We start from the raw sequence: 24,068 nt of genomic DNA on the forward strand, positions 1-24,068 counted from the left end.
CATGCAAATATTCTGTTTGTAAAGATGGAATTATTTAAGCACTATCACATCCTGGAATGTTTGGTTTCAATTCTAAGCATGTATTACTGTAAGACCCAGGATGAAAAACCTCCTGAATTTAGCTAGAGATTTGATCCTCTTAAATGACATATGAAGCAGCTTTTATAAAGATAGGGAGCCTCAGCTAGTCTTACAGATTTATGAAGAAGCCTCGAAGGGGTTAAAGTAGAAAGCTTATACAAACTTTGCTTCTCAGCCTCTCTTATCTCCTCCCTCTCCACACCGCTGAGACAGAGCAGAGCTGAATCACTACCTTTCCCGCATACTCTAAACTGTTGCCTGCGAAAGAGGAACTGGGGACTTAGACTAATTCAGGCTGCTTTCATTCAAATGTTCCAGAGGGCACACACACATCCAAACAGACTTCTCTTTGCTTTTCAAAGCTTATAAGGAGCAGGCATCTGAAGCTGCACTCTGAAGCTGTAAGTGGTAACTGGCATTTTAAGTAACATTTTAAGTAATAAAAGGTGTTTTTCTGTTTTTCTGCAAAGGGATTACTCTTTAGGAAGATAAAAGAGAAGCCATACTTTGCATGAACATAGTCCTGCTTCTTTGGCAAAACAAGGCTTTCGTTCTATTTTCCAGCTGTTCCAGGGATGTTCCTGAACAACTTACCTGTTGGTGAAAGCTTCAAAAGGGATACTTAAGTGACCCATCCTATTCATACTGTGGGCCAGGAGAGGTAAGAGATATTTGGAAATATGATGTTATTCCCGGTGAGGTGAGAGGCATTATTTTATTTATCGGCAGGTGTGACAAATAGGCACCATCTGCTGCAGAAGATACAGCAACTCCTACTTGAGCAAGCTTATTACTTAATGGCTCCAGCCACTGAAGAAGCATTTGCTGCTGGAATCGTTTTTTCATAGGGTGATGTGGAACTCGATACACTTATCTCTCTGAGTTTTTTCTCCCCAGCTAGGAAGATAAATATAAATAGAATGTATTAACTCTTAAAAGCTGATAGCAGTTCATAGTTTTTAATTTCTTTTCTGAATTGTTCCACTGAACATTTTCCTTAAGTACTTGGTGAGATTTCAGCTCTGGAATTATATAGGCAGGTGTCATGTAGAAAAATGTAAAATTACCAGTGGGGTGTTCCCAGAACCTTATCATGTTAAAGAAAATAAAAGTAACTACTAGGAGCACCCTGAGAACCAAATAGAGATCAGGGTACTCTTATTTTATATCTCCAGCACCTAAAAAAGTGTCTGGAACTTGATTGGCACTCAATAAATGTTTACCAAAGAAATGTTAATCTGATTTTGGAGACCTGTGCAGAACTTGGTTACTCTTGTTACAAATAAGTTTCACTCAAGGAATTGCTCTCGGGTTTGATTGATGCAAACAGCTATTCCCTTATCATTCTGGGGCGCAAAATTCATGATCTAGGAGTGTATGTTATTTTGCTCCTGTGAGGTTATATATACTATGCTAATGTCAAAAATTAGTGAGAATTTGACATTTCAATGTTTATACTAAAAACAGAAGACTTTTTTTTTTTACTAAGATTTTATTTACCAAATGAATGACAAAATATACAATCAGAAAACCAAAGGTGCATTTATGTCACTTGTGAGTATTTTGATTTACATTAGAATTGAAGTAAACCAGAGGCACAAGTTAATATTGGACATTGGCCAGTTATTAAATTAAACACTTCCTCTTTTCCCTTTCCCCCAAACTTCTCGTCCTCTTTTTTTCCTCCATTCTTTCTCAATATTACCTCCTTCCCTTCCTTCACCCCCCCCCCATAATCACTCATTTCCTGCCCCATCTTGTCTCCATCCCACATCCCTCATAGTCTTTACTCATTTCTCACATTTCTTTCTTTTCCTCCTCTCTCCCTTCCCTCTTCCTCTATCTTCCTTTCTTTCTTTCCCGAATTCCTTACCCCCTTTTCCATTCCTCACCCTCCTCCTTATCCCTCAACAGCTTTCAATCACTTTTACAAAGACTAGAAACTGATTTTTATTGTATGAGCTTTCCAGAAAGAACTGCAGGATACTAAAATAATTCTTTCCACAAAAAAATCATATCCTTCAGAATTAATAGAATTTGAATTCTTTTTGAAATTGCATGGTTGTTTTTCTTTCCAAATGGTGCAGAGCTTTTAACAGAGCAATCATATTATCTGTGCAACTCATTAATTAGTTAGCAAAGAGAGCCATGACAATCCTGTTTGAAAAGCTTTTATGAGAAGTAGTCACAGATATAGGAGCAGAGTAACGAAAAAGAGGATTTCCCAATATCTAAACATTGTATTTATTCATTTCAAAGTCCTTAAGGAATTAAATCGATAAACCTCCCTGAATTGACCAGACTGTTTGGTCTCCTGAAGACTATAGAGGCTTTAAGAAATATGTGATTAGTTAGTTTTCCAAAATTTCAAAGGAAATGTTTAAAGAAATTGACAACTGTAGCTGAGATCATTGTTCTCTAAGCTTCTCCAAGCTTCTTAGAATTCTAATAAATATTGAATAAGTATTCAGACCTAAGGAAGATTCAGGGTCAATTGCACAGGAGGCAGAAAATGAACTATCAATTATTATTGAAAATTATCTGTAGACACAAGTGAACTTTCTAAAACTTAAATTTAAAATTTAACCCATCCCATATAGTTTTCCTTTAAAATCTTGTAAGTGAAATAGCACTTCATCAACAGAGTTTCTAACAAGGTGATAATTTCTTAACTCTGGATTATAATCTGGAATTATTCTCCAGTAAGAAATTGAACAGTGGAGGAAAGGAATAAAAAGAAAAGAGAAATTTATGTTCTTCTTCAAGCTATATTAGCAATCGGATCAGAGATAAGACCATGCTTCTCTTCGAACTCTAAATATTAGGTACATTTCTTCATCATACCCATGCATTTATTCAATAATTCTTGAGCAGCTACTGCAAGCAAAGCTGTATAAGGGATAGACTGCTGAAAATGATCCTCAAGAATTTTGTAAACTAGAATTTAGAAGAAAACATATCAAATAGATATCTGCAATATTTGTCAAATTTAATTCCTCTAGGAGAAATACAAAGCATTGTGGAAATTAGGGTTAGGGTGGAAAGTCAAGATCAGCTTCATGAACTGAATCTTAAAGAATTGTATTATTTCCTCACCCAGAGATGTGTGAAGATAGAAGAAACTGGTCAAACAAAAATATGGAAGCAGGGAAGTAGGTAAGAGTGAACATTACAGTTTTATTGGAAAGAGGGTAATGGAAGGAATTAAGGTAAGCCAGGGCCAGAGGATTGACAGCCTTAAATGTCAAGCTAAGGAGAATGGAGTAAAATCCAAAGGCAACATGGGGACTTCCACATTTTATTTCTTTTTCCTTTTACATTCCACTAGACTAGTTATAAATAAAGCATATAGTAATAAAATATAGAATAAAATAGCAAGTTGAAGATTACACACAGTTTGGCATTCTTTTTATAAAGTTCAAAACAAATAATACTAACATTGTTTAGGCATAGGGGTGTGTGTGTGTGTGTGTGTGTGTGTGTGTGTGTGTGTAAATAAAAGGAAGGTAATGAGTCACAAATTTCAGAATATTGGTTATTGGTTATTTCTGGAGAAGGATAGGTAAGAGGATGAGATGGGAAGAGCATAGGTATATGTCATGTAAATTATTAGTCATTCTCAATCTTAAAGTTGCTAGATGTTTGCTCACAGATGTTTGTCCATGAGTGTTCAATATATTATTAAATAAGTGAATAAAAAAGTGCTCAAATTTACCAATGATGACAATGTACCATAAACCAAAGAGTATGACTTACCTGATTCTGTGTACTTGGGGTTCAAAGGGAGTATAAAGATACTATGATAGTATAGAGGTTTCTCCCACTTGGCTTGCACTAGCAGTGAGTGTTCATTTTTCCTTACCCTTCTTTTCTGGAAGGCAGGTAAAAAAGTAACTTAGGAGATACATGGATGAAAAATCCATTAAGCTCTTATCTCTAGGTTACTACCATTCTTAAGAAAAGGAGCTGCTGGGAGAAGTGGTGAGGAGGAAGGCCAGTCAGACTGACAACCTATACGTGAAGCACTTGAATATGTAGTGAAGCAGTTGAGCTGTGTGGGCTGTCTGGGACTGTTAGAGTCCTGATTTGAAGTGCTTTGTTCTATGTGTAGACTGATGTTTTTCAGCCCTGGCTGCATATCAAAATCACCTGTGGAGCTTTTAAGCAATACAGATGTTCATGCCCCATACAGAGCTACTGAATCAGAAACCCTGAAGAAAAGACCCAGTTATATATATTTTCAAAAAGCATACTAAGTAATACTAAAGTACAGCAAGGACTGAAAAGCATTCCCTGAAGAATGTGCTTAGAAACAAGTGGGTAACTTGTTTCAAACATTGATTCCAGGATACTGTCCCCAGAGATTCTAATCTAAGAAACAAGGGAAAGGCTCTGGGAAAGAGTCCATGTTTTTATTCATAATAAACACCCTGTAGGTGATTCTGGTTAAGGGACTTCCCTTGACCACTCTGAGAAACATTACCCCAAAGGTTCCAAAACACTAGGGTTTCAGGGTGATTACTCTATGTATTTGCTTCCTAAAACTGCCATAAAAAAATTATATAAGCTAGGTGGCTTAAAACAACAGAAATTTATTCTTTCAGGCCTGGAGTATAGAAGTCTGGAATCATGGTATCAGTAGGGCCATGCACTCTCTGAAATCTGTAGGGTAGACTCCTTCCTTGCCACTTCAAGCCTCTGGTATTTGCTGGCAATCTTCAGCATTCCTTGGCTGGTAGATACATCACTCTAATCTCTACCTCTATCTTCTCCTTGTATGCCTCTGTCTTCTCCTCTTCTTGTGAGGACACCAGTCATTAGATTAGGGCCAACCTAATATATTGACTTGATTACATCTACAAGGTCTTATTTCCAAATAAGGTTACATTCACAGTTACTGGGGGTTAGGATTTCACCATTTTTGGGGGGGTGACACTATTCAACCCATAACATTGTTTTAAATGCTTTTAAAAGTAGAGCCTCCAAACAACCAATAAGATAGATTAGCTGTATTCTTTAGCTGGGCTATCTAGAGAGAAAAAACAATAATTAACTCTCAAAGCTCAGTATGCAAAGAAACACTTGAAAAGCTTGTGTTTAGTATGCATATTCCTGGGCCTTGATCCCAGCTAATCAAAAATCAAAATAGCTGTACTTGCAAGGATAGAAAAATGTTTCCTAGACCACTGCTCCAAATACAGTGGAAAGATATTCTCTCTCTCTCTCTCTGTTCTTGTTTCTTATGAATCAAGTGTGGGCAATAGGAACAGTAAGTAGGTAGACTAAGAAAAATATGGATTATGGAAAGTATAGTAACGTGGGCTAGGGAATACAAACTTTAAGCTGAAGTGTTCTCAGGCTGGGGGCAAAATTCAAGATGATAGGAAAAATAATGTGACTGTTGGAGCTAGTTCTACGAACTCTCCTTGGGTATGTTAACAACAGACAAAACTAGGCTACACTGTTAGCAATCTACTATAGTACATAGAAGTGTGACAGGTGATGGTTATTTATATCATTTATTTTAGCCACCCACATTCAAAATTCATGTTTAGAATGGTAAGTTAAATCATTTTGGAAGGCTTCAGCAGTAAATAGTTTGAACCTATTTACACAGTGGAATGTTTTTGCCAATAAAAAGAAAGTTTTAGCTTTACCAATGATAAAGCATGCAATGCATTTATTTGCTCAGAATAGGCATACTCTCTCAATTCCTTCTGGTGTACAACTATTGGGGGGAAATGTCTATTTCCACCCTACAGATCTAAATGAGAGAGATAGACCAAAAACAAAATTAGGGGAAGCCTGCATTCCTGAACATTCCCCTGATTCATTAAAGTAACAATTGTCACTGGGATCTGGAGATTGAAAAACAATTCCTTAAAATTAGGATTCCTTTGTTTCAGTGCTAGGCTTTCCTGATTCAACTAGATCAATGGTTCTTAGTCCTGGCTGCACTTCGAAGTTACTTGGAAAAGACTTTATTGCTTTTCTTCTATCTCTCTTATTTAGATATGTGGGGTAAAAATAGACATTTTTCCCCAATGTTTGTAGACCCAGAAGGAATTGAGAGGGTGGGCCTATTCCAAGCAAATAAATGCATCCTTCATCATTGGTAAAGATAGAACCTTCTTTTTGTTGGCAAAAGCATTCCACCATGTAAATAGGGTCAACTATTTACTGCTGCAGTCTTCCAAAATGATTTAACTTGGCATTCTAAACATGAACTTTGAATATGGGTGGCTATTTTTTTTTTAAATAGTAGTGCTTCGGTCTCGTCCCAGACCAATAAAGTCTGAATCTCTAGAGTGGTGCCCAGGCCCCTACTGTGGAGATTATGATTCAGGAAGTCTAGATTTGGGCCCAGGATCTGTATATTAATAAGTACCCCCAAGTAAATCTTATGATCAGTCGGTTTAGAAAACATTGTTCTAATCTAGGTTAGTTATTAGCTGCCGTTTAGTGATCTGATTTTTTTTTCTTTAACCTTTTAAAAGCTATCTTCTACACAGAAGAAAAAGCATTCTAAAATCAGTTTGCATATAGTAAACCATTTTGCAATTTATCAATTTATTTTTATTTCAAAATACCTTGCCATTTGTTTTTCTTAGAGATAACCGAATCTTTATTTTTGTTTTCGATTTTCAGGAAAATCAATATCTGTTGGAGAATCTGAAGAGCCAAATCTCCTGAGCCTGGGCCTACTGCTGTCAGCGTCTCTGAGACCTCTCTTACCTGAGAATTACCAGGTCTCACAACACTTTCCGTCCAGCCTACAGTGAGGGATGTCAACAAAGCTACAGAAAACTCACATTTTCTAGACTTACAAGCTGTGCAGCTGGGCAGGAACCTTATAATCTCCATCCTTAGGGAAGGTTCAGAAATATAGACAAACGGGAGGAAAACTCAGATATGCTGAGCCTGATATATACAAAAGCCTTCAGATAGTCTCCTCAAGGAAGAGCCCAATTAGGTCCACATAATTAGTCCACACATCTAGATTAGGTATAGGTAAAACGAGCCCTTTATCCATCTACCAAAACAGAGCAAAAGACTGACATAATACTATAAAAGATTCTTGTTCTAATAACAGTATTATAAAGCAGTTTCAGCCATATTTATTTTAATCAGTATAAAAGTAGGAGTGTGGAAAATAAAGCATTACTTATATTTTTGAAAATTGATTAAGAAGCTCTGATAAAACCTATTGGAGGGGTGATTGCTGTGCTGAAGGATAGAGAGGGTGTCTCAATTGTCAAATCATAGCATCATCATTTTCTGCTTGTGTGCTATTACCTTAGCTCTGAGAGTGATTTGTTTTTACCGGATTGTTAGAACACGTCCAATAGATTTAGAGACAGTCTAAGTGACTGTGAAATGCCTCAAGGGCAATAGAAATCAAAGAGAAACACATACCAACTCAAGTCTTGAGTGATGATGGAGGCGCATTTTAAATACCATGGAAATCTCACTGGGCGTGCCCATTTTCCCACTCTGGCAACAGAGGTTGATACTTCTTCAGACAAGTATTCCAACCTGTACATGTATGTGGGCTTATTCCTGAGCCTCCTGGCCATTCTCCTCATCCTGCTCTTCACAATGCTCCTTCGGCTCAAACATGTCATCTCGCCCATCAACTCGGACAGCACAGAAAGTGTTCCTCAGTTCACAGATGTAGAGATGCAGAGTCGAATCCCCACTCCTTAAAGCCAGGATGAAGGTGAGCTTTAGTGGATCTGGGTAAACCCTTATATATAGATGTCCAGGAGAGCTTGCTTTCTTACATGAAGCTTCCCATGTAGGGAATCCACAAGTTGTTCATTTAACAACAAGCTGTTCATGTTTTCTTTGTGTTATTCTTCATCTTTACTCTGCTTGTGGACTATCTAAAACGTTTAAGACTCACTCTGAAAGGAATATAGGAAATGACAGCTGGTTGGGAGGGCTGGTTTCCATAGTAACCAAACAGTGCATGGGCCTTGCACAAACCTCAGACCACAGAAATTCATACGCAGTGGTTGTAAGAAACACAGGGTCCCTGGAAGCTCCAAAAACAAAGAAGATTTGCTTTTGAAAGGGTTGATCCTTCAAAGAGGATATCCCAAGAAAAGGACAAGTTCTAATTTAGTGTTTTGATCCAAAGAATCACCTCTACACGAAGTTAAATTATGTCAGAAGTTAATGGAAGGGACCACGAGTCCTTTCCCTAAACAGCAGTGATTTGATCATCTCAGGCAATTCGGTTTGTTTCAAATGAAAGAAGAGATTTAAAGAAACTGTTTCAGTTTAAAGAGTAAGTTTTCAGAAAGAAGTTTCTAGTAAACAAACTCATCTAGAGAGAGAAAAATGTGCATATTATAACTATGTTAATTCTATTCATGCAGCTTCTTTGTCTTTTTCTTTCTCCCTATCACACTCTAGGATAGAGTTGCACACAAATATGAGCTTTGTTTAAAAGGTGCCTTTGCAAACAAGACTCAACTGTACTTTAGAGCAGAAATGAAATGATTTTGGTATTCTGTTGTTGAATGTGGCTTTGGACAAAACATTCAAGCCTTCTGAGTCCCAGGGTTTTTGTGCTGAAAAATGGTTAGAGAGCTATTTAGTCATCAGTATACTCTTTAGATCTGAGTATTAAAAAAAAAAAAAAGACAAAGGAGGAAAGGACTAAACAACATCCTCCAACAAATCCTTATTGAGATCAATGTCCTCAAATGTCTCATTTGTATTTCCCAGAAAATGTTCCTCCCTTCCTGATCCCTGCCAAAAGATGAAGTGTTTCACTTATTATCTATAAGACAATTATATTTTGAGAAATTCCGTTCTCATAAGTAGCCCTAGTATGCCAGTAGTGTGGAGAGAATTTAATTTTTAAAACTAACTTTTCAAAGGGAAACCAAAGGAGATGAGTACCATTTACAAATTAGAATTTAAAAAACTGGTCATATTCTTCCCACCAAAGGATGAGTACACCTGTGTTAAATTCTACTTGCTAAAACAAAAAATAAGTTATCACTTGCACCTGAAGGCGGGGGGTCATCAAATTTCAGAGAGTGCTCTCTCAGGAACTGTAATGATGGTAAGAGAGAAATCAAATAGATGTTAGATTGATGCCACCCCCACCAGAAATGTAGCTCTTTGTAGTCTGTAACCAATTTAGATTGGCCTTTTTTCTCTGATCTAAATCTAAGTTGGTAGTGAAATTCCCAAGTGCTTTCCACTTTTATACACAGTCATTTGTCAATGCTCCTCTCTCCAAGGGGCTGCAAGTGTGAAATCCCCACATGCGGAGCTAAATTTAGCAGTAAGGCTGACTCTGCCACACCTGTTACCCAACTGTGCACTGTCAGAGATGGGAGCTGCATTCTGCACCATTCAAAACAAATTAGCAGATGGGCTAAGACTTGGAGAGGGCATGTATTTTTCCAAACTCAAAGTGACTCACATTATTACACCTTGATGGTCTTAAGTTGTGTGTTTATTCAACACCCAAATTCAGTGGACCCTTTAAAATTTGAGCTTTGGTAGCCAAACATGGACTTCATCAAGACTGCCAGTACCGCACCCCCCCCCCCAGAACTTCTTAAGAACACACATCTTCCCTCATTCCAGGCTCTCCGTTTTGTGCCCACAGTATTTGAATGCACTTTACAGTTGAGAAGTCAGTGGCTGGATAAATGAAGGAACTGATTATACTCTCAACAGCAGTGAATAGCAAGATACGAAATACCTTGTTGCTGAATCTAATACAGATACAGACTGAAAATCTATTCTCTGCCCATCTGACCTCCCTAACCCAAATTTCAGGAGAATAAAACTGCTTTTTAAGCACTGACTTGGATGAAGCTTTCTAATTTATGATTAGGTTACTCACATGGAAAACCACCACCCTCTTTCATCACAACTACCCCATGGGGATCCAGATCGTCATTGAGCATTAACCAAAGCACACAGCACAGTTTATACCAAAACAGCAGCATAACACCCCCCACCCAATTTCCAGTGACAATACAAATGGAAATGCTTTTAAGCAGATGTGTCATTGTAATGACTCACATGGTATTTAATCTTTAGGAAAATAAACTGAATGTTTTTATTGTAGCAAACTTACTGTAAAGAAAAGAATTTTTACATTATATTTATTCCCCAATGTATTAACATATATTACTGCTCAGAAAGGCAGCTAGAGTAACCAGAGGGCACAATTTGAGTTTATTCTTCTGTTCAAAATGCTGACTTGGATTGCCTTCCCCCACCCCCACTCCCTCCAAAATTGCACATTAGCCAGTATATAAACAGGTAGGTTATTTATATGTGTGTGTACTCTGTTTTAAGACGAAAAGAACAATTCTTCACTTTTTATTAGCTGAACCATATGAAATTGCCATTTTATAGGCCAAAAAATGCTCAAATATCACCAATTTCATAAAATTCAACCTAATACAAAGACTCACCACATTAATTCTGTAAATAGTAAATTCTCCTAATATGTTTTAAAAAAATCCAATTTTTTAAAAGATATTTTGCATATATTTCAGAATCATGGGTTGTATAAAACAAAGTATATTGTAAAAGGCTTATGTATTATGTATTAAGCAGGAAATATTAAGGTTAATCAAGTAAAGATGAATTCATCCAGCCTAACCTTTCCATCCATGCCAAATCTGAAGCTTTAGACTCACAACTGAGTTTGACTGCTGCAGATCCCACCATACTTACTAAGTAGGTATAAGGGATCCATTTTAATACATTTCAATGGTTATATTTAGTAATACATTTTATTCACTTGTGCTTGTACAAAAGAACTTTTTTTTAACAAAATGAAGAATTGTGTGGAATAAAAAATTGGGTTTCTTTTGTTTGAAATCATTAATGTTTGAAATAGATTCATATTGTATAAAAATGGAAATATATTTGCATTAATATTTAGCATGTCATTTTTGATCCCTGGACAATAAATGATGACTGGTTTAATGATAACACATATCTATTGTCTGAAGAATATAAAGAGAATGACATTAGTCTCTTCATCCCACTATAAATTGTAACGACTGCACATTTGTGGGACTTTTATAATTTTGAGGTCTCATTATTTTTTCTTATTCTCTCTTTGATTCTCTCTCCACTTGTAAAGTGATTGGTGCATTTGTTTGTTCAGTAGTAAGTTGTGAAAAAAATTGAGTAACTTCCAGCTGTCCATAAGAGTGACCTGAGGGAAGATTGAGATAAGGTATCTAAAGTGCCAATAGCTTTCCACATTCCTCTGCTGATAGGATTTTTTTTTTTTTTTTTTTTTTGAGACAGGGTCTCACTCCAATCACCCAGGCTGCAGTACAATGGCCCGATCATGGATCACTGCAGCCTCATCTTCCCAGGATCAGGTGATCCTCTCACCTCAACCTCCCAAGTAGCTGGGACTACAGGCGCGTGCTAATTTTTTTTTTTTCCGGTATTTTTAGTAGAGACAAGGTTTAGCCATGTTGGCCAGGGTGGTCTCGAACTCCTGGGCTCAAGTGATCCACCCACCTCAACCTCCCAAAGTGCTGGGATTACAGGCGTGAGCCACCAAGCCTGGCCAGATTTTTTTTTTTTAATGTAGTTTCCATTTTGTACTTTCTTCATTTGATCCTCACAGTAACCCTGTGAGTAGTGAGTGGAGATAACATGAAGTCTGCTTGACAAAAGAAAAAACAGGTACAGAGAGATTTGTGAGGCATTCGTGGTTACACAGAGGCAGAGTCAAGATTACACTGTAAGGTTTTGGACTCCCGTTTTAATACTCATTCCACCATGCTTTTCTTTCTGAACACTGAAGAGATATTTCGGAGCTATTCATTCTATAACACTCCAAGTTCTGCAAACAACAATTGAGCTCTGTGGGTGATTAACTCCTTGAGTCCAATAATTCAAAACAAATTAATACAATTCTGCTATCTCTTCAAATAATTATGTAGTGTGGCAAGACACATTCGCAGACTGAGGGAAAGTTTGCACAAAGGCAAACCCTGCAGCTTTAATTTACATAAATGAAGGGAATAGGCAGTAATATGGATGAATTATCACCCACAATGCAAATCCCAATCATCTGATCATTGGATTTAATGTTCACAGTCAATGCAAATTCTTCATATGCATGATTGTTATCTCTCCCCTTGCCTCCCAGAAATGAGAACACCTCATCTTAGGTAAAGATGATGTTGTTCTTTAAAATTATGTGATGCCTTGAGTATACACAGCAATTCCATTTGTCCTCTAGAATAAATGCTATGACATTAAAAAAGGAAAGAATTACCAACTAAAAAAAAGTGTCCTGTAGCCACAAAGAATGAACTGTTGAAGGAGACAAAATATGGAACACATGTGAAGTAGAAAAAGGAAATACACATAATAAATATAAGTGAGGAGATTTTGAAGAATAACTTGAGCAATTCCAGGTATTCCAATTCATTTTGACACCAAGTATCTATTGATTAAATCAAACATATATGTGGAGGAGAATAAAAGAGGCAGATTACACAATGTACTGGGCTAGGCTCTGCAGGAATCTAAAGTTTGCAATCAAAAAGTTTACAATCTGGCAAAAATGACAAACACAGAAATTCATCCATTCATTCATTCATTCAGTAAACATTTCTTTAGCACATAGTCTATGTCCTGGTGAAGGTTATAGCCTACTAGGATGGATAACACCAACCACATAATTGCAAGAATACTGTGTTATAAAGAAGTATAAAGTGCTTGGACACTTATAAAGTGGACGGGATGCTTCCTAACCTGGCTTAAAGTGGCAGAGAAGACATTACTATATATATATCATGATATACATCATATTATCATATATATATATATATATATATATATGTGCTAAAGTCTGGTGAATGAGTAAAAGGAGAGAGTAAGGCAAACATGCCATAGAGATAATGGCATATGTAAAGATTCTGAGATCAAATAAACTTGACACTTGAAGAAACACAGTGAGTGAGGGAGAGAAGTCTTCAGGAGCCTGCAAAGGTTGACAGGGACCAGAACATGCAGGCCTTTGTGGGCAGTGCTATAGACTTTTTACTTTATTTTAAGTGTAGAGAAGAGAACACTGGCAGCAATATAGAGGATGGATTGAAAAAAGGCAAAAGAGGTTGCAGGGAGGCCAGCAGAAAGGCTATGGCAGTGATTCAGGAGAAAGAAGAAATGGATATCTTTGCGATAGATTTAGGAGATAAAATCAGCATTACTTGACCATGAATTGGCTAAGTGGGGTAAGTAAGAAGAAAAAGTCTAGAATGATTTACAGATTTCTGGTTTGAACAAGGATCTGGTGACTCTATTCACTGAGATATAGAACAATGGAGGAAAATCAGATAAAGAGATATATTCAATTTAGGACATTTGAGTTTGAAGTGCCTCTGAGACATCCAAGTGTAGATGTTAAGTAGGCAGTTGAAAATATGGATCTGGAACTCTGAAGAGAGGTTTGGGCTGGAGTCATAAATTTAGGAGGTGATAAAGGATGAGATTACCCAGGGAGGGGTTATAAATTAAACTGAGGAAATGACAATAATGTATGTAAAATATACCCAAACATGCTCCTCCCCATTTTTGGAGGGTAGGCCACTTTTCAAGCAGATTGAAAAGAAGATTAGGTTTAAGGGTTCTCAATCTAAGGTATATTGCCCAGAGAAACTTGCCAGCAGGAGAAGTAGAAGAGTGAAGAGTGTGTCAGTCAAAGTCCTTGGGAGAGAGGTAAGACTCCAAGTTGGGGAGACCAAATATAAACATTAAGTACAAAGATTAAGAGCAAGACCATAAATAAGAGGTAAATAAAGCCAATAATTAGAAGTCAGGAACCAATGGACCAGTGTAGGTACACGTCAGAAGACAGCTCTGAGAGGTTGCAGTGAATAAGGGTGATGATGAATATTGATGCAAAAGTCCTCAACAAAATACTCGTGAACTAAATTCAACAATACATTAAAAAGATGACTCATCACGAACAAGTGAGATTTATCCCAGCAATGCACGGATGGTTCAATATACACAAACCAATGAATGTGATACATCATAATAATAGAATGAAGGACAAAACCATATAATCATTTCAATTGATGCTTAAAAAGCATTTGATAAAATTCAACATCCCTTTATGATAAAACCCTCAAAAACTGGCTATAGAAGGAACATACCTCAACATGAAAAAAGCCATATATGACAGACCCACAGCTAGTATTATATTGAATGGGGAAAAACTGAAAGCCTTTCCTCTAAGCTTTGGAACATGACAAAAATGCCCACTTTCACCACTGTTACTGAACATAGTAATGAAAATCCTAGCTAGAGCAATCAGACAAGAGAAAGAAATAAAGGGCATACAAACTGGAAAGAAGGAACTCAAGTTACACTTGTTTGCAGATGATATGATCTTCTATTTGGAAAAACCTAAAGAGACCACCAAATATTGAAATTGTTTAACAAATTCAGTAAAGTTGCAGGATACAAAATCAACATGCAAATATCAGTAGCATTTTTACATGCTAAGAGTGAACAATCTGAAAAAGAAATCAAGAAGGTAATCTCACTTACAATAGCTACAAATAAAATTAATCACCTAAGAATTAACCAAAGAAGTGAAAGATCTTCTGCAATGAAAATTACAAAACACTGATGAAAGCAATTGAAGAGGACACACCAAAAAATGGAAAGATATTCCATGTTCATGGATTGGAAGAATCAATATTGTTAAAATGTTCATACTAACCACAGCAATCTATAGATTCAATACAATCCCTATCAAAATACCAATGAGGTGCTTCACAGAAATAGAAAAAAAATCCTAAATTTTACATGGAACCACAAAAGACCCAGAATAGCTAAAGCTATCCTGAGCAAAAAGAACAAAACTGGAGGAATCACATAACCTAACATCAAATTATACCATAGTGCTAGAGTAACTAAGAGAGCGTGGTACTGACATAAAAACAGACACATAGACCAATGGAACAGAATAGAGAACCCAGAAACATATCCACACACCTACAGTGAACTCATTTTTAACAGAGGTGTTAAGAACATGTGTTAGAGAAAGAACAGTCTCTTCAATAGTGGTGCTGGGAAAACTGGATATCCATATGCAGAAGAATGAAACTAGACCCCATTTCTTGCCATATACAAAAATAAAATAAAAATGAATTAAAGACTTAAATCTAAGACCTCGAGTTATAAAAATACCACAAGAAAACATTGGGGACACTCTCCAGGACATCCGCCTGGGCAAAGATTTCCTGAGTAGTACCCCACAAGTAGAGGCAACCAAAGCAAAAGTGGAAGAAAGGGGTCACATCAAGCTGAAACTTCTGCATAGCAAAAGAAACAATCAACAAAGTGAAGAATGAGAGAAAATATTTGCAAACTACCCATCTGACAAGGGATTAATAACCAGAATATATAAGAAGCTCCAGCAACTCTATAGGGAAAACCTTAATAATCCAATTTAAAAATGGGCCAAAGATTTAAATACACATTTCTCAAAAGAAAACATACAAATGACAAATAAGCATATGAAAAGGTGCTCAACATCACTGATAATCAGAGAAATGCATATCAAAACTATAATGAGATATCATTTCATCCCAGTTAAAATGAGTTTCATCCAATAGACCAGCAATAACAAATGCTGGTGAGGATGTGGAGAAAAGGGAACCCTTTTACGCTGTTAATGGGAATGTAAATTAGTACAACGACTATAGAAAACAGTTTGGAGGTTCCTCAAAAAATGAAAAACTGACCTACCATATCATCCAGCAATCCCACTGCTGGGTATATACTCAAAAGAAGGGAAATCAGTATGTCGAAGTGATATCTGCACTCACATGTTTGTTGCGGCACTATTCACAATAGCCAAGATTTGGAAGTAACCTAAGTGTTCATCATCAGATGAATGGATGAAGAAAATGTGGTGCTTATACATAATGGAGTACTATTCAACCATAAAAAAGAATGAGATCCTGTCATTTGCAATGACATGGATGGAACTGGATGTCACTATGTTAAGTGAAATAAACCAGGTACAAAAAGACAGACACCACATGTTTTCACCTATTTGTGGTATCTTAAAACCAAAACGATTGAACTCATGGGCATAGAGAGTAGAAGGATGGTTGCCAGAGGCTGGAAACAGTAGTTGGGGACTGAGAGAGAGGTGAAGAGGGTTCATGGGTTGAAGAAAAATAGAAAGAATGAATGAGACCTAGTATTTGATATCACAAGACCTAGTATTTGATAGCACAACAAGGTGACTATATCAATAATAACTTAATTGTACATTTTAAAATAACCAAAAGAGTATAATTGGATTGTTTGTAACACAAAAGATGAATGCTTCAGGGCATGAATACTTCATTTTTCATAATTTTGTTATTATATATTACATCCCTGTATCAAAATTTCTCATTTACCCCATACATACATACACCTACTATGTACCCACAAAAATTAAAAATGTTATAAAATCTGTAAAAGAAATAGAAATGAACAGTTATTTGAAGAATTTTTTAGCATGAAACAGAGATGAAATGTAAAGAATACAAAGTAGAAAGAGGCCTATCAACATAGCAAGAGGCTGGAGACCAAGCAGAAGAGTAACCAGTGAAGGTTCTTTCCTCAGAAGAACAGCAATGGTGAATGCTCAATTGTAAGTCTTTTGCCTTGATGCCCTAAAGTATAACCCTGCACCATAACTGAACCTTCACTAAAGTCTGAAACTCACATAGCCTAGAGATAGCAGTACTTTGGTTTAGCGAAGGGATTATGATGATGTCTTGAGTGGTAACATGGTGGAAAAGAGACCACACACAGAAAAGACAAAACATAGAACAAAAATGTTAAATTTACTAAAAGTAGGAACTTCAACGCAGAGGTAAGTGAAAGAAATATAGGACTTTACCTGAGCCTTAGATTCTAAAACTCATTAGATGCCTGGAGACAGGCTAGTTAAATGTCTAAACCAATCCTTTCAACATTTAACATTTCAAACTACCAGAATATCCAATATTTGTTCACCAATTTAATATATTTGTAGGTGATGCTGAAATCTGTTAGCTAATTCTAACATTATTTATACTCTAGAGTTTAGACTCATAAGTAAAGAATGTCCTGAAGAATAAGATATTTACTTCCAACCTTTGAAGAATTTCTACAATGATGCAGTAGAGGCCTAACCAGTGTAGTTTCGAAGGACAGAACTAGGACCAACAAGTAGAATTTAAAGGGAGTAGAGTTTAAAGGCAAAGAATTTTGACTCATTGTATTTCTAGTGACAGATTCCCCAAAATAGGGCATACTTTCTTGCAAAGTAGAATATTATTGAAACAGTTAAAGTAAAGGTTCATGGACATACCTATAAAAGATAATTATACTAAAAATAATTAATATATTTCGAAGATTTATTATATGTCAAGCTCTATGCTTAATATTCTACATGCATTCTTATTTAAACTTAACAAAAGCCTGCAAAATAAGTATTATTATTCCCATTTTATCTATGAGACATTAAGGTTTAAAAAGATTAAATAAGTTGCCCCAGGTCACACAGCTCATAAATGACACATAACTGAGATTCTCACCCATAGCCAACTGACTCCAGAACCCATATACTACCATTATGCTCTACTGCCTACCAAAGTCTATAGAAGTGATTTTTATATTTGCTAGGAAGTTAGATCAGATGAGCTGGAGGTCTTCTCATTCTCAGATTCTGTTTGTGTGTGTAAATATGTCTGTTTATAATATGTGTGTATATGCATATTATATTATAAACAGACATATTTACACACACAAAATGTATGTGTATATATGTCTATATCTCCATACATAAAAGATACATACATGTTTATATATCTCCATAAATAGAACATACATATGTACACATATATATGTCTATATCTCCATAAATAAAACACTAGAGATAGAAACTCCTTAATCCAAGGAAAAGATGAGAAAAAGATGGCCCTCTCAATAGCAAAATTCAGTGCAATTTAAAATCAATACAAACTGAGACATGATTTGTAAAATTTTGGTTGACAAGACATGGAAAGTGACCAGGTTACTATCTTCTAAGTGAGTAAGTCCTATGAAGTTGACCTAGGTAGAGCTAGATAGCCTGGAAGCTATGACTGAGATATGAAGAAACGTCAACTATCTCAATTGTACTGTAGGTAGACCGTCTATGACGCTGAATCAGAAAAAGGGAAATCTATACAACATCTTTTGTTAGAAGAAAAAAGAGACAAATAATTGGTCTTTGTTTATGAAGCAAAAGCACTATTTTTAAAATTATGGAATATTTTAAGCCTATAGAAAAATGCAAAAAAAAATTAGGAAAGAAAAACCATTTTACCTGTGAACCACTTTTGGCAATTCTTAACATTTTGCCATATTAGCTTCAGATCTTTTAAGAGATACAAAATATTATAGGCAGAGTTGACACTCCTGTGTACATCTCTATGATCCTATTCCTCTTCCCTAGAGTTAAATACTTAGAGCTAAAATGATCTACCCCTACTCCCAGCTTGAACACTGGGGACTAAATTTATGTACACTTCTACCCCCATATACCTAGCTTTCTACATTAAAATGAGTCTTCCGGGAGACTCTTGTGCAGGAAGGTGGTTTGATCATTCATTATAGGAACTTCCCAAAAGAATCATCAGCTTTACAATGAAAGTATCAGCAGACAGTTTGTGCCTTACACTCTTTGAATACCTCTTCTCAAAATCCTTTTCTGTTTCCACTAATCCTGGACTTTTGTATTATGATACTTACCCAATCCTAATGAAGTCTCAATATTGAAAGACCCACTTTTAAACAAACTTTCAATTTTGAATAAATTCTGACCTTGTCTTTTCTCCTCTGGGAAACTACCAAAGTTTTGGGAAGTTGGTGTTATCTCTTACCACAGTAAGCAAACAAACTCAACAGGTTATGTTGATAATATTGAGAGAACCAGCATTCAACACTACTATTTAGAATTTGGTTTATCATTATAACATGTGACTTAATTTGTTTCACTACATATATATGTATCTTAAAGTGTCATTAATTTTCACTGTTGTATTACATTGCATAAGCATGTTTGATCCATTTTCCTCATGAATATTTTGTCTGATATTAATAGAGATATATCAGCTTTCTTTTGGTATCTGCCAGATCACATTTTCCATTCTTTTACTTAAAGTAAGTGTGTGTGTGTGTGTGTGTGTGTGTGTGTGTGTGTGTGTTGATACAGGGTCTCACTTTGTCACACAGGCTGGAGTGCAGTGATGCAATCATAGCTCACTGCAGCCTCGACCTCCTGGGCTCAAGTGATCCTCCCACCTCAGCCTCTCAAATAAGTATGACTACAGGCACACACCACTATTCCCAACTAATTTGTTTTTATTCTTAATATAGATGAAATCTCATTATGTTACCCAGGCTGGTCTTCAACTCCTGGCCTCAATCGATCCTCCCACCTTGGCCTCCCAAAGTGCTAGAATTACAGGCATGAGCTACAGCACCCTACCTATGTGTGTTGTTATATTTAGGTATATATCTTACAATTAGAATATTAGTTGGGTTTAGTATTCTTATTTTATTTAAAAATGTCTCTTTTAGCCGGGCACGGTGGCTCAAGCCTGTAATCCCAGCACTTTGGGAGGCTGAGACGGGCGGATCACAAGGTCAGGAGATCGAGACCATCCTGGCTAACACGGTGAAACCCCGTCTCTACTAAAAAATACAAAAAACTAGCCGGGCGAGGTGGCGGGCGCCTGAGGTCCCAGCTACTCCGGAGGCTGAGGCAGGAGAATGGCGTAAACCCGGGAGGCGGAGCTTGCAGTGAGCTGAGATCCGGCCACTGCACTCCAGCCTGGGCAACAGAGCCAGACTCAGTCTCAAAAAAAAAAAAAAAAAAAAAAAAAAAATGTCTCTTTTAATTGGTGCATTCAGCCCATTTATATTTATTGGGATTACCAATTTATTTAGATTTCTTACTATCACTTTGTTATTTTTTCTTTGCTTTTTTTCCCCACATTTCATTCAGTTGCTTGAGTTTTTAATTTCCTTTTATTTCCTCTACTGATTTTGGAATTAAATATTCTGTTTTTATTATTTTAGTGACCAAACTAAAATATTAACGTATTTTATCATACTTATTGTAAAAGATAGAGTTCATCAGTATGTCTAATCTGCTCTTTTGTAACATAGGATTACACAGTAGAATTTTTTGAGTCCAATTTCTTTCCTTTCATCTTCTATATTACTCTTGAGCATTTATTTCCACTTTGCTTTAATTTTTATTTTGAGTAAAAAAATAAATGAACGAATCTCAAAAACATCATGCTAAGTAAATAAGTCTCAGACAAAGAGTACACATTTTATACTCACATTTATATAAAGTTCTAGAACTCTACTGTCCAATATGGTATTTAGTAGGTACATGTGGCTATTGAGCACTTGATATATGACGAGTCCAAATTAAGATGTACTATAAGTATAAATTGCACTTTGGATTTCAAAGACATAATATTTAAAAAGGTAAAATATATCATTCAAAATTTTTGTACTGACTGCATGTTGAAAATTATCATCTTTGGGGATATATTAGATTACATAAAATACAATATTTTTATTTTATTTTTTATCGATACATAATGGATGTACATATTATGAGGTATACCTGATAATTTAATATATTTATATAATTTGTAAAGATCAAATCAGTATAAATGATATCCATCACCTTAAATAGCTTTCAAATATCTTAATGCTAGAAACATTCCAATTATTCTCTTCTAGCAATTTTGAAATATACAATAGATTCTTGTAAAGTATAGTCACCCTAGTGATTTATCAAACACTAGGTCTATTTATTCCATCAGATTGTATGGCTGTACCCATTAATCAACCTCTCTTTATTCCCTCATTCTCCCATACTCCTGGCCTTTGATAACCACCAATCTACTCTCTATCTTCATGAGATGCACTTTTTTAGCTCCTATGTATGAGTGAGAACACGTAATATTTGTCTTTCTGTGCTTGGCTTATTTCACTTAACATAATGACCTCCAGCTCCATCCAAGTTTCTGCAAATTACATGCTTTCATTCTTTTTATGGCTGAACAATATTCCATTGTGTGTATATATATATATATATATATCACATTCAATCATTGATGGGCCCTTAGGTTGAACCCATATTTTGGCTACTGTGAATAGTGCTGCAATAAACACAAAAGTGCAGATATCTCTTCAATATATTGATTTTCTTTATTTTGGATATATGCACAGTAATGGAATTACTGAATCATACGGTGATTCTGGTTTCAGATTTTTGAGGAACCTCTCTATAGTTTCCCGTAATCTCTGTTTACTTCCTAATAGCTGTTTACTTCCAATTTACATTCCTATCAATAGTGTGGGGGGGGGGGAGTCCATTTCCTCCACATCCTTTTCTTCATGGTTCAATTTTGGTAGCTTATATGCGTGCAGGAATTTACCCATGTTTTCTAGGTTTTCCAATTTGTTGGCATATAGTTGTTCCTAATAGTATCTAATGGTTCTTTGTATTTCTGTGGTCTCAGATTTCATTTATGATTTTATTGATTTATATGGTATCTCCTTTTCCTTAGTCTACCTAAAAGTTTGCTGATTTTATTTATCTTTTTTTTAAAAAACAACTTGTGGTTTAATTGAGCTTTTGTATTGTTTTTTAATCTAAATTTTAGTTTTTCTTTGATGTTTATTATTTCTTTCCTTCTACTAATTTTAAGTTTGATTTTTTTTATTTTCTAGTTCTTTGAGGTGCATTGATAGGTTTTTGAAATCTTTCTATTCATTTGATATAGGCATTTATTGCTCTTAAGATCCCTCTTAGTGCTGTTTTTGCTATATCCCATGTATTTTGTTATGTTGTATTTCCATTTTCATTTGTTTCAATAAATTTTTAAATTTCCTTATTAATTTCTTCATTAATACAGTTGTTGTTCAGGAGAATGTTGTTTAATCTCTACATGTTCATGAAGTTTCTAAGATGCCTCTTGTAATTGATTGCAACTTTTATTCCATTGTGGTCAGAAAAGATAATTGATATGATTTCTATCTTTTAAAATTTTTTGAGAATTATTATGTGGCCTAAGATATGATCTATTCTGGAGAATGTTCCACGTGCTGATGAAAAGAACGTGTATTCTACAGCAGTTGTTTGAAATGTTCTGTAAATGTCAGTTAGGCCTAGCTGGTCTAGTGTGTACTTCAAATGTTTCTTTGTTTATTTTCTCCCTGGATGAGCTGTCCACTACTGAAAGGAGGGTGTTGAAGCCTCCTTCTATTATTGTATTGTATTCTATCTTTCCCTTTAAATCTATGCATGCTTGCTTTGTATACTTGGAAGCTCTGGTGTTGGGTGCATAAATATTTATAATGGTCATATCCTCTTGCTAAATTGACCCCTTTGTCATTACATAGTGACCTTCTTTGTCTCTTTTTACAGTCTTTAATTTGTAGTCTATTTTTATCTGATGTAAGCATAGCTACTCCTGTTCTTTTTTTGGTTTCCAAGTTTCCTTGGGGATATTTATTTCTTTAGGCATTCCTGATGCTTTCCATGGGATGAAGCAGGGACAGGTCTCCTGCCAAGGAACCCAAGATGCTGGAGAAGCTGATTGTCTACCTCTATCTCACCTTTTCCAGTGCAGAAACCATGAATCACAGCAAACTTTTCCATGCCTGTGGTGCAGGGCAGATTGAGTGGAAAGGCATTGTGAATATGGAAGTCCTATTCTCTTACTATCTGCTTAGAGTTTTTTCACTTCTGTGTGGCCATGGAAACGGCTCATCCTCGTATTTGAGCTCTGGGATAGTCCTGGTGAGAAACTTGGTACCTGTATATTGGTTCTCAGGTTTTTGTTTTTGTTTTTTTTTGGTGGGGAGGCAGTAAATTCAACTTGCTTCTACTCTGCCATTTTGGAATCAAAATGCAACATGCAATATTTAAACTAATATCACCTGTTTCTTTTCACCTTTTGAATTATGGCTAGTAGAAAATCTAAAATTACACATGTGGCCCTGTTTTTTGCTGACATTATATTTCTATATGACAGTGCTATTCCTAAAAAAAGTAAACTTTTTGTTGTGAAAATATCTAAACAGTGGTTTCTTTTGGGAAGGTGGGGGAATTGACTGGTAACGCCAGGAAGAAAATTTCTGGGGTGATAAGTATGTTTTGTGGTTTGATGGAAGATAGTATTACATAGGTTTTTAATTTGTCAAAATTTGTTAATTGGCACACTTAAGATTTGTGCATTTGAATATATGTATCTTTTTCCTTGACAAACAGCCAAAAACAAATATTAGAGTGTAATTAATGATGTGCATGCTGAAGTGCTTAAGGTGAATTATATTGATATTTTCAATTTGAAGTGCAGCAACAAACAAGAAGTTTTGGTGAATGGCTGAATAAACAGTTATATAATAAAACAAATATAACAAATTGCTAATTGCAGAATCTAGAGTGTGGGCATACAGATGCATATTGTACAATGCTTTAAAGTTTTCTATGTTTGGAAATGTTCTTTTTTTTTTTTTTGAGACAAAGTCTGGCTCTGTCGCCCAGGCTGGAGTGCAGGGGTGCGATCTCGGCTCACTGCAACCTCCGCCTCCCGGATTCACACCATTCTCCTGCCTCAGACTCTCGAATAGCTGCGACCCTGTAGTCCGCCACCACACCCGGCTAATTTTTTGTATTTTTAGTAGAAATGGGGTTTCACCGTGTTCGCCAGGATGGTCTTGATCTCCTGACCTTGTGATCCACCCGCCTCGGCCTCCCAAAGTGCTGGGATTACAGGCATGAGCCACGGTGCTCGGCCAGAAATGTTCATTATTAAATGATAAATAAAATAACACATGTAGATAATTTTAAAAATTAACCAGGATTTCTGTTTCCAGCTAATGGAGTAACA

At 36.0% G+C, this 24,068-nt stretch overlaps 1 protein-coding gene across 3 annotated transcripts; it reads left to right on the top strand.

The window, feature by feature from the left end:
* The first annotated feature begins 277 nt into the window (after positions 1-277).
* On the top strand, positions 278-11,061 carry SERTM2 (serine rich and transmembrane domain containing 2). 3 transcript variants are annotated; one of them, XR_013412734.1, is made up of 5 exons: positions 282-482; positions 646-742; positions 3,182-3,237; positions 6,730-7,801; positions 9,716-9,916. XR_013412734.1 is itself a non-coding variant. In XM_077988430.1 (4 exons), the coding sequence occupies exon 3, from the start codon at positions 7,516-7,518 to the stop codon at positions 7,786-7,788; it is 273 nt and encodes a 90-aa protein (XP_077844556.1). In that variant the 5' UTR covers positions 278-482; positions 646-742; positions 6,730-7,515; the 3' UTR covers positions 7,789-7,801; positions 9,716-9,916. The 3 variants fall into 3 exon arrangements, 2 of the variants coding, with proteins under 2 accessions (XP_077844556.1, XP_028697924.1); XM_077988430.1 differs by lacking the exon at positions 3,182-3,237 and having other exon boundaries at positions 278-482; XM_028842091.2 differs by lacking the exon at positions 3,182-3,237 and having other exon boundaries at positions 278-482; positions 6,730-11,061.
* Positions 11,062-24,068: the final 13,007 nt, after the last annotated feature.

This window comes from Macaca mulatta, chromosome X (genome assembly GCF_049350105.2).
Source record: "Macaca mulatta isolate MMU2019108-1 chromosome X, T2T-MMU8v2.0, whole genome shotgun sequence".
NCBI lineage: Eukaryota > Metazoa > Chordata > Mammalia > Primates > Cercopithecidae > Macaca > Macaca mulatta.